Consider the following 14936-nt stretch of genomic DNA (forward strand, 5'->3'; position numbering starts at 1 on the left):
CTCAGCAGGTCTGGCAGTCCAAAACAAAAGTTGTTTATTTGGACCATCGGGTGGATGCCTAAGGGTTACACCCAGTAGAAGAAAAAGTTAAAGCTATTAAGGAGGCACCTTCACATAAAAATATCTCTGAAGTCAAGTCATTCTTAGGTATGGTTAATTATTATGGTCGATTTCAACCCAACTTATCAATGATACTAGCCCCTCTACACTCATTATTAAATAAAAACCAGTATTGAGTTTGGAAGTTACCCCATGAAGAGGCCTTCACGAAAGTTAAACAACTCTTGCACTCTTCAAATTGTTAGTACACTATGGCCCGACAAAGGAACTGGTACTGACCTGTGATGTGTTCCCCTATGGCACGGGAGCAGCACTATCATACAAGATGCACAGCAGTTCTGAAAGGCTGATAGGCTATGTGTCCAGCACCCTTTCTATGGCCGAAAAAGGGTTTTCCCAAATTGAGAAAGAAGTATTATCAATTATTTCTGGAGTCAAAAAATTCCATCAATACGTACATGGCCGACACAAACCACTCTTGGGTCTGTGCAGTGAAGAGAAAGCTATCCCTCCCATAGCTTCTGCACAAATTCAAAAATGGGCTCTAATTTTATCGGCATATAAATACACTTTTGTGCACAGACCACAGATGCATGTAACCAATGCTGATGCCCTAAGTCAACTTCCTTTGCAGGAGATCAATGAACATGCCCTAATTCCCCAAGAGATCATATTGGCAATTAACTTCCAGGATTCTTTGCCAGTCTGAGAAGGCAGATAAGAAACTGGGCAAATTGTGATCTAATCCTGTCTAGATAGAGAGACCAAGCTTTGAAAAGATGGCCTCAGGAACCAGTCCCTGACAATTTGAAGCCATTCTTCATTGAAGGAATGAATTGAGCGTCAAGGTGGTATCTTGTTATGGGGTGCTCAAGTAGTTGTTCCTTCACAAGGAAGGGAACCACTTTTAGCAGTGTTGCACAGCTCATATCTGGGAATCTCAAGAATGAAGATGATCGCGCAAAGTTACACTTGGTGGCTGGGCATGGATTGTGATATTGAGAAGGTTGTTAAACACTGTACAAAATGTCAACAAGTGCAGAAGTTACCTGTTGCAGCCCCACTACACCCATGGGAGTGGCCTGGTAGGCCCTGGGTGAGACTGCACATAGAATACATTGGTCTTTTTCTAGGCACCATGTTCCTATTAATAATTAACACACATTCCAAATGGCTAGATGCTTACGAGGTTATGCCAAGCATCGTTGAAGACCCATCATGGCGCTCACCCAGACCCTCCATCAGCACAGCAATACATACCCCGGTGGGACCTAGATGTAGGGCAGCCTCGGGATCACAATCTGATGAACACAACACACAATCTGCTCCACAGCAGGCAGAGGCAGGGGCATCCTGGGTCACCGGCACTTGGAGAGCAGGCACTGGAGACAAGGAATCTGCTGAGTCTGAGTCAGATGATGAACCTCTGGACTCAGTTCTCAATCAATTGGTGGAGCTGCAAAGACAACCACAGCAACATCAGGAAGGGGTGTCTAGTGCACTCCTCAGATTGCAAGGGATGATGGAGGAATCCGTCTGCCTTCAATCTGAGGTGAAAGCACCAGCATGCCAATGCACTGAGGTCAACACTGGCAGGATGGCAGCCACCATGGTGACCTTGATCCAGGACACCTGTCCTGCACTGCTGCATGGGCTGAACTCCATTGCTGATGCTATAGTTGCCCTCCAACAGTGTGAATGTGAGAGGGGTGTGAGGCAGCTCAATCTCATTCCAGCTTCCCCTCCTCCTTGAGTCAGCCAGGGGCCGCTGGGCACCCATAAGGAAGAGGTCCCACAGCTCAGCACCCTGGGCCCATCTACCCAGGTGATTCCAGGAATGTCTGGCTGATCCAAATCCCCTCTTCCTGTCACCCCGTCAGCTCCATCTCTACATGCCAAGGTGGGTGCACCTGGCCCACAGCAGGACACCCAAAACAGGCTGGAGCGCTCCAGGTCTCAGCCCTCCAAGTGACACACGTCAAAGTCATCACAGACAACAGTGCATCACAGGCACAGGCTGTGTTCACCTCCACTGTGGATATCAGGGGGAGCACCAACCAAGACATGGCAGCAGGATTAGGAAGGTTAAGAAGATGTAGGTGCACCGCGTGGCCACAGATATTAAGATGCCGGCACCTCGATGGTGCTTGTCATTGCTGCCAGAATGTCATGGGCAAAGTCATAGAATTCCATCATTCTCTCTGTGTGGTCTCAGTACCTTTGAGGTGAGGCTGCTCCCATCATTTCAGCATCTGTGACCGGTGATGCTGTACTCCTGAAGGGGTCAGGTGCTGAAGGCGGACAAAGGATCAGGTGCATTTAAAGTTTCAAGGGGCATCTCCATGATATGACCCTGATCACAGTGTGTGAGCGAGCTGCCCTTAACCAGACAGGAGTCATTCACAGAGTCATTGTGATGATCTATTCAGTGTCCTCACTGCATCTCGTCATCATTCTCCATGGCTAATAGGACCTCACAAGTGCGCCTGCCTCACCTGGCAAGTGCAATGGTGTCGTCACCAGCATCCTCACCTTCAAGGACCTCATCAGCCACATCCCATTTGACGTCCTTCTCATCAGAGGAGACCTGAAGCTCTTCCATCTCCTCCATAGCGAGATCCTCCCCCTGTAGCAGCACCAGGTTTTGTAGCACGCAACAAGCTACGATGATGCGTTGCACCCTCTGGGGACTGCATTGCAGTGCTCCAACAGACTGTCAAGGCACTGGAATTTCAATATGCCTATCATTTGCTCCACCAAAGAACAGGTTGCAGTTTGAGCCTCGTTATACTGTCTCTCTGCTGCAGTCTAAGGCCGCTGCATGGGCTTCATCAGCCACATCCTCTGTGGGTAACCCTTGTCCCTGAGAAGCCAATCTTGCAGCCTCTCTGGACCTTGGAAGGTATCATGGATCTGAGACCTGCTAAGGATGTAGAAGTCTTCGGCGCTCTCTGGGAATCGTGCGCAGACCTTTATTTGTGGAGGTCACAGGTGAAAGCCCTTGCAGTTGACATAGTTGATTGCTTGTTGCCTCGGAGATCCAAGTGCCACATGAATGCAGTCAATGGTACCCTGCATCTGTGGAAAACCAGAGATCGCTGCAAATCACAGTGCTCTTGCTTCCTGGCTTGACCGGCCCCAGTCGAAATGTATAAAGTTGTGTGCCTTCATGAAGGTGGTATCCGTGACCTCCTGAATCCACTTGTGGGTGGAGGCTTGTGAGATCCCACACAAGTCATCTATGGAGTCCTGGAAGGAACAACTGGTGTAAAAATTGAGCACCATGGTCACTTTCACAGTCACTGGCAGTGGATGCCCTCCATGTCCCTGTGGTGCTGAATCCTGCTGCAGGTGGCATATGTGACCAACCAGTTCTCTGGGCATGTGCAACCTTCAGCGACACTGGTTCTGAGTCATCTGCAGGAATGTCAAGCGCCGGCTATAGACCCTGGGTCTAGCAAAGTGCCTACGAGTGATGTCTCACTGTGGATCTTCAACTACATGTGCAAGAAGCCTGCTGCACATTCATCCTGAGGGTGGTGCTCCTCCTATTGGCAAGCCAGGTGTCTCCATCACACTCTTCTCCTTCTTCTCTGCTCCCTGTAAGCAATGAGGCATACCACTAGATTACCAGGCTCCATGAATCTGATGTTCTCTCCCTGCAGGATCAAAAAGAGAGACAAGTGGTTCAGTATAAGTATCCTCAGGACCCCTCTTGGTTAAGTCTTAAGGCCACTTCACGCACGCCAGAGGGTGCTGGCCACTATTTGAATGGCCAGTGTATAATGCACTTCATACCTGTCCAAATCCCATCCACCTCCACCCCACCCCACTTGACTGATTGGTGACAGGTTTGGTAATGGCCTGTGTGCTGTGCTCTCAGCTCAGGTGCAGCTGTTCTCCTAATCTGCACTGCAAGGCTGCACTGTTAGCTTGAACCATGATCAATACTGGTCCAAACCTTGATAAACACATTGCAATGGGCTCTGAGCACCTCCACCACTGACTGCACCATGGCCACCTGTCACAGCAGGATTCTACAACCAGCCCAGCCATTCAATTCCTTTGCAGCCCCCCAAAACGCAAATTAATTTGCAGTCTGCACCCAAGGGGTGAAAAGTTCCGGAGCGTTTGGTGGCACTGTCATGCTTTTGCATTGCTTGAGTGGGCAGAAATGCTTCAGAGGCCTGACTCCAAGCATGTCAATGGAACTGCAGCTAAATGGTCTCAGCTGCAGAAGAATGCTCACTTTTGACAAGCTTTTCCAAGTGTGTGGCCGCTTCTCTCATGCCGCTCTGGAGTCACGCTGACGTGGGAGGTAAGTTTGACACGGGGGGATGAATCTGGCATGCAGCCACATTGATGAAATGCAAATGCATTAAAATTAAGTTCCCGATGTTGGATGGTGGGAAATGCGGCCTGCCATTGATGGGCAGAACGGACGATTGTAAACTGGTTTCACAACGGCGTAAAACCAATTTTTGGCCTTCACACCATATTGCTTGCGTATGCCTGCTGCCAACAAGAGCAGAAAATTCTGGCCAGATGCTTTTTCTTAATGTTGATGCCACTTCCTTAATCTCCATTACAATTTTTTCTGCTTGTGCTTCTAAGGGATCCGCATTTACTTTCACTAATCCCTTCCTTTTTACATACATGTAGCAGCTCGTACAATTGGTTTTAGATTTCCTTAAACTTACTACACTTTTAGCAATATTTTACATCTCTACTTTTAATATAACATTATGCTTAACTTGTCTAATTACCCGTTGTCATTTTACTTTTCCCATGAAGTTTTTATTGTTTAATGAAATGCATATTCTTTGAGAATATGAATTATTTCTTTAAATTTTTTGCATTATTTATCTAATGTCATATTTTTAAACCTAAGTTCACAATCTACCTTAGCGAACTGACCCCTCTTAACTCCAAAAATGGATTTGTTTAAATTTAAATTTGGTCTCAGACTTAACCACATCACTCTCAAATTTAATATGAACTTCTATCATGTTGCAACCACTGTTCCTCAGGGCCTCCTTTACTATGAGGTTATTTATTAATTTTGTCTCATTGCTCAATACTAGATCTAAAATAGTCTGCTCTCCAAATGGTCCCTCAACATATTGTTCTAAGAGTGTCTTGAGTGTATTCCATGAATTCATCCATCAAGCTAGTTTTGCCACTTTAGTTTGCCTAATCTATTTGAAGGGTAAAGTCCCCCTGGATTATTGATTACTCCTGTTACATGCTCCTCTACTTTATTAATTTATGCTCAGTCCAGAACTATGGCCTGGATATTTGCAAGGACAGACAGCCTCTCTGTTGTTGCGAAAATGGCAGAGGAGGAAATCCGGAAGTCCCGTGACCAAACATAGCCCCTGCCATTTTCATGGAGGTGGGAATAGGGGTGGGTTGGAACATGTGCATGTGTGTTTCATGGAGGCAGCTGCCCATATAAAAACAACAGCTGTCCCTAAGTCATGTCTGATTTTCATTCAGGAGTGGGAAACGCGATGTGTGCAGATTAGATCTGGTAGGACCAGGTATAAACTTTGTGGAGTCCTTTGGGAGGGGGGGTACCCTTTTGGAGAGGTAGGGTAGCCCTTTGGATGTAGTGCCAGGGCACATTTGGGAGCGGTCAGTTGTCTTTTGGGAGAGTTGAGGTTTCCTTTGGGATTGTCAAAAGTAGGCATGAAAGAGCCTAAAAAGTGTTTAAACTCATTGAAACTGTCAAGACAACTGGCAAAAGGAATTGTCAGAAGTGTCAAAAGCAACTGTCAAGCTATCAAGGCTTTTAAAACTCGTGCCCTTTAAACCTTTGAAATAAAAATGCGGTGTATTAAAAAAAGTCCTTGTTTGCTATTTCACTTTGTCTGTTGATGTAACCCAGGATCTAGCATTACTGAATTAGTGCTGCATGACTGATTTCACAAACTTCCATTATCACATAATGCTTGGCATTTCACAGTTTGATTGGCAACTACAAGTGGTTATAGACTCTTTGACATGGGACAATGGATTTCAATGCACCTTTTTTTGGGGATTAAATACTTGAATGTTTGTTATCATAAGGGATTATGTAGTCAAACTAATATAAATGTAGTGAACGGCTTTTTATGAATGATGGTATTTTTTTCAAAAAAAGTCTGCAATTGACACAGAACTTTATTTCATCTCAGCATGAGTTCCAAGGTCTGCCCATGGTGAATACTGGGTGAGTTGGCATGGAGAGTGTAAGGGCATAGGATGCTAGGTGGGGGTCATAGGTTGTTAAGAGTTGGCACTAAGTTGGCAATGGGGTAGGCATAAGGCTTAGATTGGCATGGCGGGCATAAGGAGCTAATGGGACATGGGTAGAGGAGCTTGAGGTGGCAAACAGGGTATGAGAGGTCATGGGTGGTGGGTAGAGGGGCATAGTTTGGCATGGATGGGGCATGGAGAGTGTGTGGAGAGAGGTTGAGGGCTGGAGAGCTGTTTTATGTTTTATTTTTCTTTAAACTTCCACACAGTACTACTGCCAAATGTAGTCAGGGTCCGTAGCCTTTGCTGTATCCAGTGCACACAGCTATTGCATGATATCATGTTGAATGAATTGATTTGGCTTAAGTCTGGATTCCATGATAATGATGTTAACTTTAGGAGGAAGTCACATGGATCATCCAGTGGTACATCTTGCTGAAGATGGTTGCAAATTCTTCAGCTTTGTTTTTTGCACAGATATGCTGGCTCTGCCATAATTGAGGATGGGAATGTTCATGAAGCCTCCTCCCATTAGTTTTTTAATTGTCCACCACTATTCATGACTGGTTGGGGCAAGGCTGCAGAGCTAGATCTGATCCTTTGGTTGTGGGATCGTGTAGCTCTGTCTATCACATGCTGCTTCCACTGTTCGACATGCTTATCATCTTGTGTTGAACACCACAAGGTTGGCAACTCATTTTTAGGAATACCTGGTGCTGCCTGGCATGCTCTCCTTCACATTCCATGAACCAGGGTTGATTCCCTGGCTTGATGGTAATGGTAGAGTGGGGGATATGCCAGACTATGAGGTTACATATTGTGGTGAATACAATTCTGCTGCCTCTGTGGCCCACAACTTCTCACAATGCCCAGTTTAGAGCTGCTAAATCTGTTCTGAATCTATCCCATTTATTAGCGCCACACTAATGGAAGGTATCCTCAATGTGAAGGCAGGACTTGGTCTCCACAAGGAATGTGCAGTGATCGCTCCTACCAATCCTGTCATGGACAGGTGCACCTGAAACATTGCCACAATATTTATGTGATGTCGCTGTGATATGACTTTACTAGATTTCCTGTTTCTGTAATCAGTGACAACATCCCTCTTTAAAAGTGTATTTGTTTTTTTATTAGCTAACTGTTAATAGTGCATATTTTATCTCCTAATAAAAATATGATAGTGACACTGCCACAAAAACTATTAAGTGACACAGTCCCTTTAAGGGAACACAGGAAGTATCACATCAAAGATTAAACCCCGCCTGTGTCTGAGGAGATACAGCCGTAGGTAGGAAGCAAAAGAAAGACTCATTTCAGGTTAGCACACCTGTGACTATTATCTGCTGCAGTCTATCTTCCTGTAGCCTTGCCAGGGACTTACCAAATGGACCAGAAATGCAGCAACCTGACAACAGAGCTGAAATCTACATCATGTGGAAGTGAGAGTTATTAAAATTATCTAGCTGATGTTCTGTTGTTTTGATCTTAAAGATACAACATTAGACTGGGGTGTTTATCTTGATAGTGACTAGTGTCACATGATTGTAGCTCTAAAATGTAGTGATACATAGATTACTTATGTATACTTACTAATGTATAGTATTTGAGTGCATCAGTGTTTGGCCCTGTCTGCTCTTTTAGGCCGAGTTTGTCACTGACTCTCCATCCTGTCAGTGGTGCTCTGTTTTGTCTCTAATGACTGAAGGAGAGTCATAGAATCATTTACAGTACAGCAGGATATGGCCTGTACATTCCAGGTTGTCTCTTCTTTCCCTCTCTCCCGAACATCCCACTTCACCACTCTTTCTTATTGGTCTAATCATCCCAATCCCTTCCCCTCCTTTGCTGAGTGCCAGCCTCCTCTAACCTGTCCTCTCTCTTAATAGTGACACTTCTCTTTATTGTTGGATATATCTCTGCCTCCATTCTTGACTATCCAACCTGACTGGTACAGTGTGGCCATACCTCCTATTAGGAAATACAGATAGTTTAAGTAAGTTATATTTGTACTTGTAGATGTCGGGAATGAGTTTTAACTTTAATGTTTACTTTTGATTTGTATTTCTGTATCTGTGTTAAGGAAGGTCAAATTGAGTTTTAGCTTTACTTTAAAAGATGCCTGCATTTCTAATGAGACTCTCTCCTCCATCCCCACCCCCTTTCCGATCCCCTTTTTTCCAATAATTTATATATATTTTCCCACCTATTTCCATTATTTTTAAATGCATTTCCATGCATTGTTTTATCTCTACCTTTCAGCCTATTTCAATCCCTTCCCCTCACTCCACCCTGACTAGGGCTATCTGTACCTTGCTTGTCCTGCTTTCTACCCTTAATGTCACCTATTAACACATTCCTTAGATAATATCACCACCGTCAACACGTCTTTGTCCTTTTGTCTATGACATCTTTTGGCAATCTCTACCTATCACTGGCCCTCTATCCAGTTCTACCTGTCCCAACCTCCCTTAAACCAGCTTATATTTCACCTCTCTTCTATTTTTCTTAGTTCTGTTGATGAGTCATACAGACTCGAAACGTTAACTGTATTCCTCTCCGCAGATGTTGTCAGACCTGCTGAGTTTTTCCAGGTATTTTTATTTTTGTTTTGTTTTGGATTTCCAGCATCCACAATTTTTTTTTCTTATATTACTAAAGGAAGGATGTGATTGCACACGAGGGAGTGCAGAGGAGATTCACCAGGATGTTGCTTGGGATGAAACATTTAAGTTATGAAGAGAGTTTGGATAGACTTTGGTTGTTTTCCTTGGAGCAGAGAAGACAAGGGGCACCTGATCAACGTGTACAAGATTATGAGGGGCATGGACAGGGTGGATAGGGAGCAGCTGTTCCCCTTAGCTGAAGGGTTAGTCACAAGGGGCATAAGTTCAAGGTGAGGGGCAGAAGGTTTAGGGGGGATGTGAGGAAAAACATTTTTACCCAGAGGGTGGTGACGGTCTGGAATGCACTGCCTGGGAGGGTGGGGGAGGCAGGTTGCCTCACATCCTTTAAAAGGTACCTGGATGAGCACTTGGCACGTCATAACATGCAAGGCAAAAGCAAAAAACTACTGATGCTGGAAAGCCAAAACAAAAATAAAAATACCTGGAAAAACTCAGCAGATCTGGCAGCATCTGTGGAGAGGAACACAGTTAACGTCGTAAGTCCATATGATTCTTCAACAGAACTAAGTAAAAATAGAAAAGAAGTGAAATATAAGCTGGTTTAAGGTGGGGGGGGGGTGGGTGGTGAGACAGGTATAGCTGGATGGAGGACCAGTGATAGGTGGAGATAGCCAAAAGATGTCATAGACAAAAGGACAAAGAGGTGTTGAAGGTGGTGATATTATCTAAGGAATGTGCTAATTAAGGGTAGAAAGCAGGACAAGCAAGGGACAAATAGCCCTAGTTGGGGTGGGGTGAAGGGAAGTGATCAAATAGGCTAAAAGGTGGAGATAAAACAATGGATGGAAATAAATTTAAAAATAATGGAAATAGGTGGGAAAAGAAAAATCTATATAAATTATTGGGAAAAAAAGGGGGATTGGAAAGGGGGTGGGGATGGAGGAGAGAGTTCATGATCTAAAATTGCTGAAATCAATAATCAGTCTGGTAGGCTGTAAAGTGCCTAGTTGGAAGATGAGGTGCTGTTCTTCCAGTTTGCTTTGAGCTTCACTGGAACAATGCAGCAGGCCAAGGACAGACATGTGGGCATGAGAGTAGGGTGGAGTGTTGAAATGGCAAGCGACAGGGAGGTCTGGGTCGTGCTTGCGGACAGACCGAAGGTATTCTGCAAAGTGGTCACCCAGTCTGCGTTTGGTCTGTCCAATGTAGAGGAAACCTCATTGGGAGCAACGAATGCAGTAGACTAAATTAAGGGAAGTGCACGTGAAATGCTGCTTCACTTGAAAGGACTATTTAGGCCCTTGGACGGTGAGGAGAGGGGGAGTAAAGTGGCAGGTGTTGCACCTTCTGCGGTTGCATGGGAAGGTGCCGTGGGAGGGTGTTGAGGTGTAGGGGGTGATGGAGGAGTGGACGAGGGTGTCCTGGAGGGAATGCTGCCGGTGTGGGGGTGAAGGGAAGATGTGTTTGGTGGTGGCATCATGCTGGAGTTGGCGGAAATGACGGAGGATGATCCTTTGAATGCGGAGGCTGGTGGGGTGATAAGTGAGGACAAGGGGGACCCTATCATGGTTCTGGGAGGGAGAGGAAGGTGTGAGGCCGGATGCGCGGGAGATGGGCCGAGCACAGTTGAGGGCCCTCTCAACCACTGTGGGTGGAAAACCTTGGTTAAGGAAGAAGGAAGACGTGTCAGAGGAACTGTCTTTGAAAGTAGCATCATCAGAACAGATGCGACAGAGGCGAAGGAACTGAGAGAATGGGATGGAGTCCTTAAGGAAGCGGGGTGTGAGGAGCTGTAGTCGAGGTAGCTGTGGGAGTCACTAGGCTTGTAATGAATATTGGTGGGCAGTCTATCACCAGAAATTGAGACAGAGAGGTCAAGGAAGGGAAGGGAAGTGTCAGAGATGGACCATGTGAAAATGATGGAGGGGTGGAAATTGGAAGCAAAATTAATACATTTTTCCAGGTCCAGGTGAGAGCATGAAGCAGCACCGAAGCAATCATCGATGTACCAGAGAAAGAGTTGTGGGAGGGGGCCGGAGTAGGACTGGAACAAGGAATGTTCCACATACCCCATAAAGAGACAGGCATTCAATTCAAGGCTATGGGCCAAGTGCTGGTAAATGGGATTAGGTAGGTAGGTCAGGTGTTTCTCACATGTCGGTGCAGACTCGAAGGGCCTGTTCTGCACTGAGTGATTCGGTCTAGCCCCGCCCCATTCTGACTGTAGCCTCGACCTCATCCTGTGCTCTGGCCCCGCCCTTCCATTGCCCCGCCTTGTACCGCCCCATTTCGCATTCTAGCTCCGCCTCCATAATTCTCTGCTTTCAGGTACTTTGCGCGATCGGTTCTCACTCGGTTGTCATGGGGGAGCCAAGATGGCGGCGCAGGCCTACGCGATGGGCAGACGGGAGATTAATCAACACTTCAACATCAGGAACGCCAAGCTTCTCGCGATCAGCTTTGTGCTCGTCTTAACCGCTGGCCACGGGATCCACAGGAGCTATGGAGGTAAAGCAATGAAAGGCGACGGAAAGGGGGAAAGGGGTAAGGGGGGGCTGGGAAACGAGCTCGGTATCGGTGGACCGCCGGCATTTAATGGGACAGTGGTAAATGTGTGTGACATTCAGTACAATATCCAGCGGATTAGGCCTGGTCCGGCCGGACCAAAGGCATGGAGCAGCAACGAGTGGACCGGGCTGGGGTTGGTGGGGGACCGCACGGTGTTTTAGGTTGAAGCCGGTGGTTGAGAGAGCCGAGCTGCGATCAAACACAAAGGAGTTCGCGGCTCTTTGCCCGGTGAATAGAGTCCGTGCATTCAACATTGGCGTTCAGGCTGCAAAATGTCAGCCGTGTTTTGAGTGGCTGCCGCCTTTGTATCCCATTAACTGGAGACGAGGTGCTGCTTCCCCGAGCCTTTCTTTTGTGTTTGGAACAGAAAACCCGCACATCGAGAATCACAGTCGCCAAGATAAAACATAACGTAAACAAGGGCTGCGGAGTCACGTTACAGCATCTAACACTAGCGGTATTGCGCTGAAAGATGAAAACAAGCACTGGTCCTTTGGAATACTTTTGCCAAAAATAACAATATTAAAAAAAACCTTCTGAACTTACTTTGGATTAATTAAACTTTTCATATTTACTACGGTCTCATTTACTTCGTACTGGTAGATTTTAAATTGGCCATTCTGCCTCAATTTATGTCGTTTAATTAGATGCACAAATGGGTCCACTGTAAAGGTGAAAGACCAAGGTCCAAAGTTTGAGAGACCTCCCAAGCTTGGATTTAAAAGCCTGAAGTCTATGCCAGCAGGAAAGTACTGGTTCTACTCTTGCCCATCTGATTGTAGCCACAGCATTTCTAGCAATATAAAAGCAAAGTACTATGGATGCTGAAAATCTGAAATAAAAACACAAAATTCTGGAAAAATTCAGCAGGCCTGGCAACATCTGTTCTGAAAAAGTCATTCAGACTCGAAACGTTAACTCTGTTTATCTCTCTCCACGGATGCTGTCAGACCTGCTGAGTTCTTCCAGTATTTTTCATTTCTAGCAATAGCTTCTTTTGCTGTCTCAGTGCTATCATACTGCTTATGCGATATCCAGCCTTGGGTAAGTCTTAACTTTTGCAGCTAATCACTGGGAAAGCTTCACCCTTAGCCACAATTCCTTACCTTTAATTGTTCTTCTCTTGACAATTGTTTTAGGCCAGATCAGACTGTCCATCTATCTAGGCATCCTGCTTGACTTTAACATAAGCTTTTAACTCATTGGCTGGTGAGAGCTGCCATGTAACTCTTTCGAGTACAACCGTGTTTTTCATCTGTTTCAGATGAAGTTACATTGTTTCATAGTTTTGCCATTGTGAGATTTGAACTCTTGATACTCTTTTAAGTAAACCTGTTTCCATCTGTTTCAGATGAAGTTACATTGTTTCATAGTTTGCCATTGTGAGATTTGAACTCTTGATCTTAGGGTTACAAACCCAGTACCATAACCACTTGGCTATTTAGGACCATACCTGTAACACAGTCTAGTTGATTGGTTTCTGCTGCTCTTGCATTTGATATGTAGGTGTAGTAACGTTGGGACCTGAGCCTTTCTGAAATTTTAAGATTAATTTCTAATTTTTTTTGTTGTAGAGTGCTAGTAATATAATCTCCAGGTTTAGAATTAAGCAAACCATGAAAGTAAACTCGCATAGGGTGACATAATTGAAACCCCTTGATTGGCCTTGCATTTTCTAACTACACATAGGATATTAGATGTTGCACAGTGAAGTCTTGTCAATCCATTTTGCTGGACTGCCACTCAAGATTCATACTGCAGAATTGATTATTGAAGATGAATGAAATTTACATTCTGTAGAAAAATCAATCAAGAATATTACATCCCACAACTGTTCAGACTGAGTACTTGTCTGTAGAATTTAGACCCGATTGGTGTTCATACTCCACAAGCCTCTATATATCTTTAGTGTTCTGTACCTGAAATAACTGATGTTGTGTTCCTTTGAATCCCGTGTGTGTGATAGGAATGATAAATTGGAATGTTTGTGTGAGAATGTTCACTTACAGCTCTGTGAAAATAAGTATATTTGTAGAGGAATTGTGTATACATCACAATCATGTGTCCCTTTTGTGGCCTTATGGCACTTTTACTTTGTGCTTTTCAAGCTCTTTCCTTCAGTTTTCCACTTTGTGTGCCTTATGCATCCAGCTATATGCCAAATGGAAAACTGACTATTTTCTTACATTGGCTGTTGTGAAAACCTACTGGAAACTGAACAAGATTTGTGCTTTGGTAAACCAATGGCAATATCATGATATAAAAATGCTTTTATGTACAGGATTAACATGAGTCATACATCACTCCAACCAGTGATTATAATCTAACCCAAGGGTTTAGGAACATTGGAACACAGGTGCAGGAGTAGGCCATTCAGCCCCTCAATCTTGTTCTGCTGTTTAACTAGCTCATGGCTGATCTTCTACCTCAATGCCATCTTCCTGCACTATTCCTGTATCCTTTGAAGCCATTGGTACCTAGAAATCTATCAACCTCTGCTTTGAACATAGTCAATGACTGAACCTCCATGGCCCCCTGGGGTAGAGAATTACAAAGCTTCACAGTTTTAAAGTTCAGATACCAATTTGACTGAGGGAGTTCCCAAGCTACTCTTCTGTTCCACAATTCTGTACATCCACCAGAGCAGACAGACTTGCTTTAACATCTCCACTAAAAGGCAGCATCCCTGAGAGTGCAGTACTGCCATCATCGTTGTCAGCTGTCCCTTGATTTGAGGATGACATCTAATCAGGGTCACGAGTTTCTTCCAAATGGGTTCTTCATGTGACTGAAAAAGCCAATCTCGACCCACAGATCTTTGGGCACATGGGGCAGGACATCCCATGAGGTAGTGGGATCCACATTGCAGGATTTGTTTCCTTTTCTTTCCACCTCTGCTGCCGCTTCGTCTCCTCATGAAGACATTGTGACTCAAAGCATGATGCAGCTACCAGTGTTGATGCTGCTATGCTTCAAGGAGAGCTTCAGGAATTATTGGAATGCACAAGTCTTTCTACCACAGCAAGGTTGCGATCCACAGAGGTGCAGTATGGCCACTGAGATATCAGCCTAGTGTGCTCAAATTCTGGAGTGGGGCTTAAACCCACAAACTTCTCATGAAGGGGTGAGAGTTGTTTGAACTGTGGGGAGTGTTAACACAGTGTATTTCTGAACTCTGGGTCTTAGTGCTGTGGAGGGGTGATGCCTGCAGTGCCACTATATATTGGTAACTATCTTTGTGCTATTAAGCAGAATTGCCTTCCTCCAGCCTAATGCAACTGATTGGATTAAATTACACATTCCAGGCAAAATACTCGGTGACAGGTGCCCAATTGTATTTGCACTTCCTTCGCCGCCTGTACACTGGAGGACACAATGTTGCTCATAGACACATCCTTTAAAATAATTATCTCATGGAAGCTGAGAGATAGCAGTCTAAGTATA

General features: G+C 45.0%; 1 protein-coding gene across 1 annotated transcript in view; it reads left to right on the forward strand.

Annotated features, from left to right (window-relative positions):
* Positions 1 to 7637: 7637 nt before the first annotated feature.
* casd1 (CAS1 domain containing 1) overlaps positions 7638 to 14936 on the forward strand; it is a 125716-nt gene continuing 118417 nt past the window's right edge. Inside the window, exons 1-2 of the mRNA XM_041183518.1 lie at positions 7638 to 7739; positions 11253 to 11432. Coding sequence (XP_041039452.1) covers positions 7685 to 7739; positions 11253 to 11432 — 235 coding nt within the window. The 5' untranslated portion in view covers positions 7638 to 7684. The remainder of the gene's footprint in view (positions 7740 to 11252; positions 11433 to 14936) is intronic.

Source organism: Carcharodon carcharias, chromosome 3 (assembly GCF_017639515.1).
Source record: "Carcharodon carcharias isolate sCarCar2 chromosome 3, sCarCar2.pri, whole genome shotgun sequence".
Classification (NCBI taxonomy): domain Eukaryota; kingdom Metazoa; phylum Chordata; class Chondrichthyes; order Lamniformes; family Lamnidae; genus Carcharodon; species Carcharodon carcharias.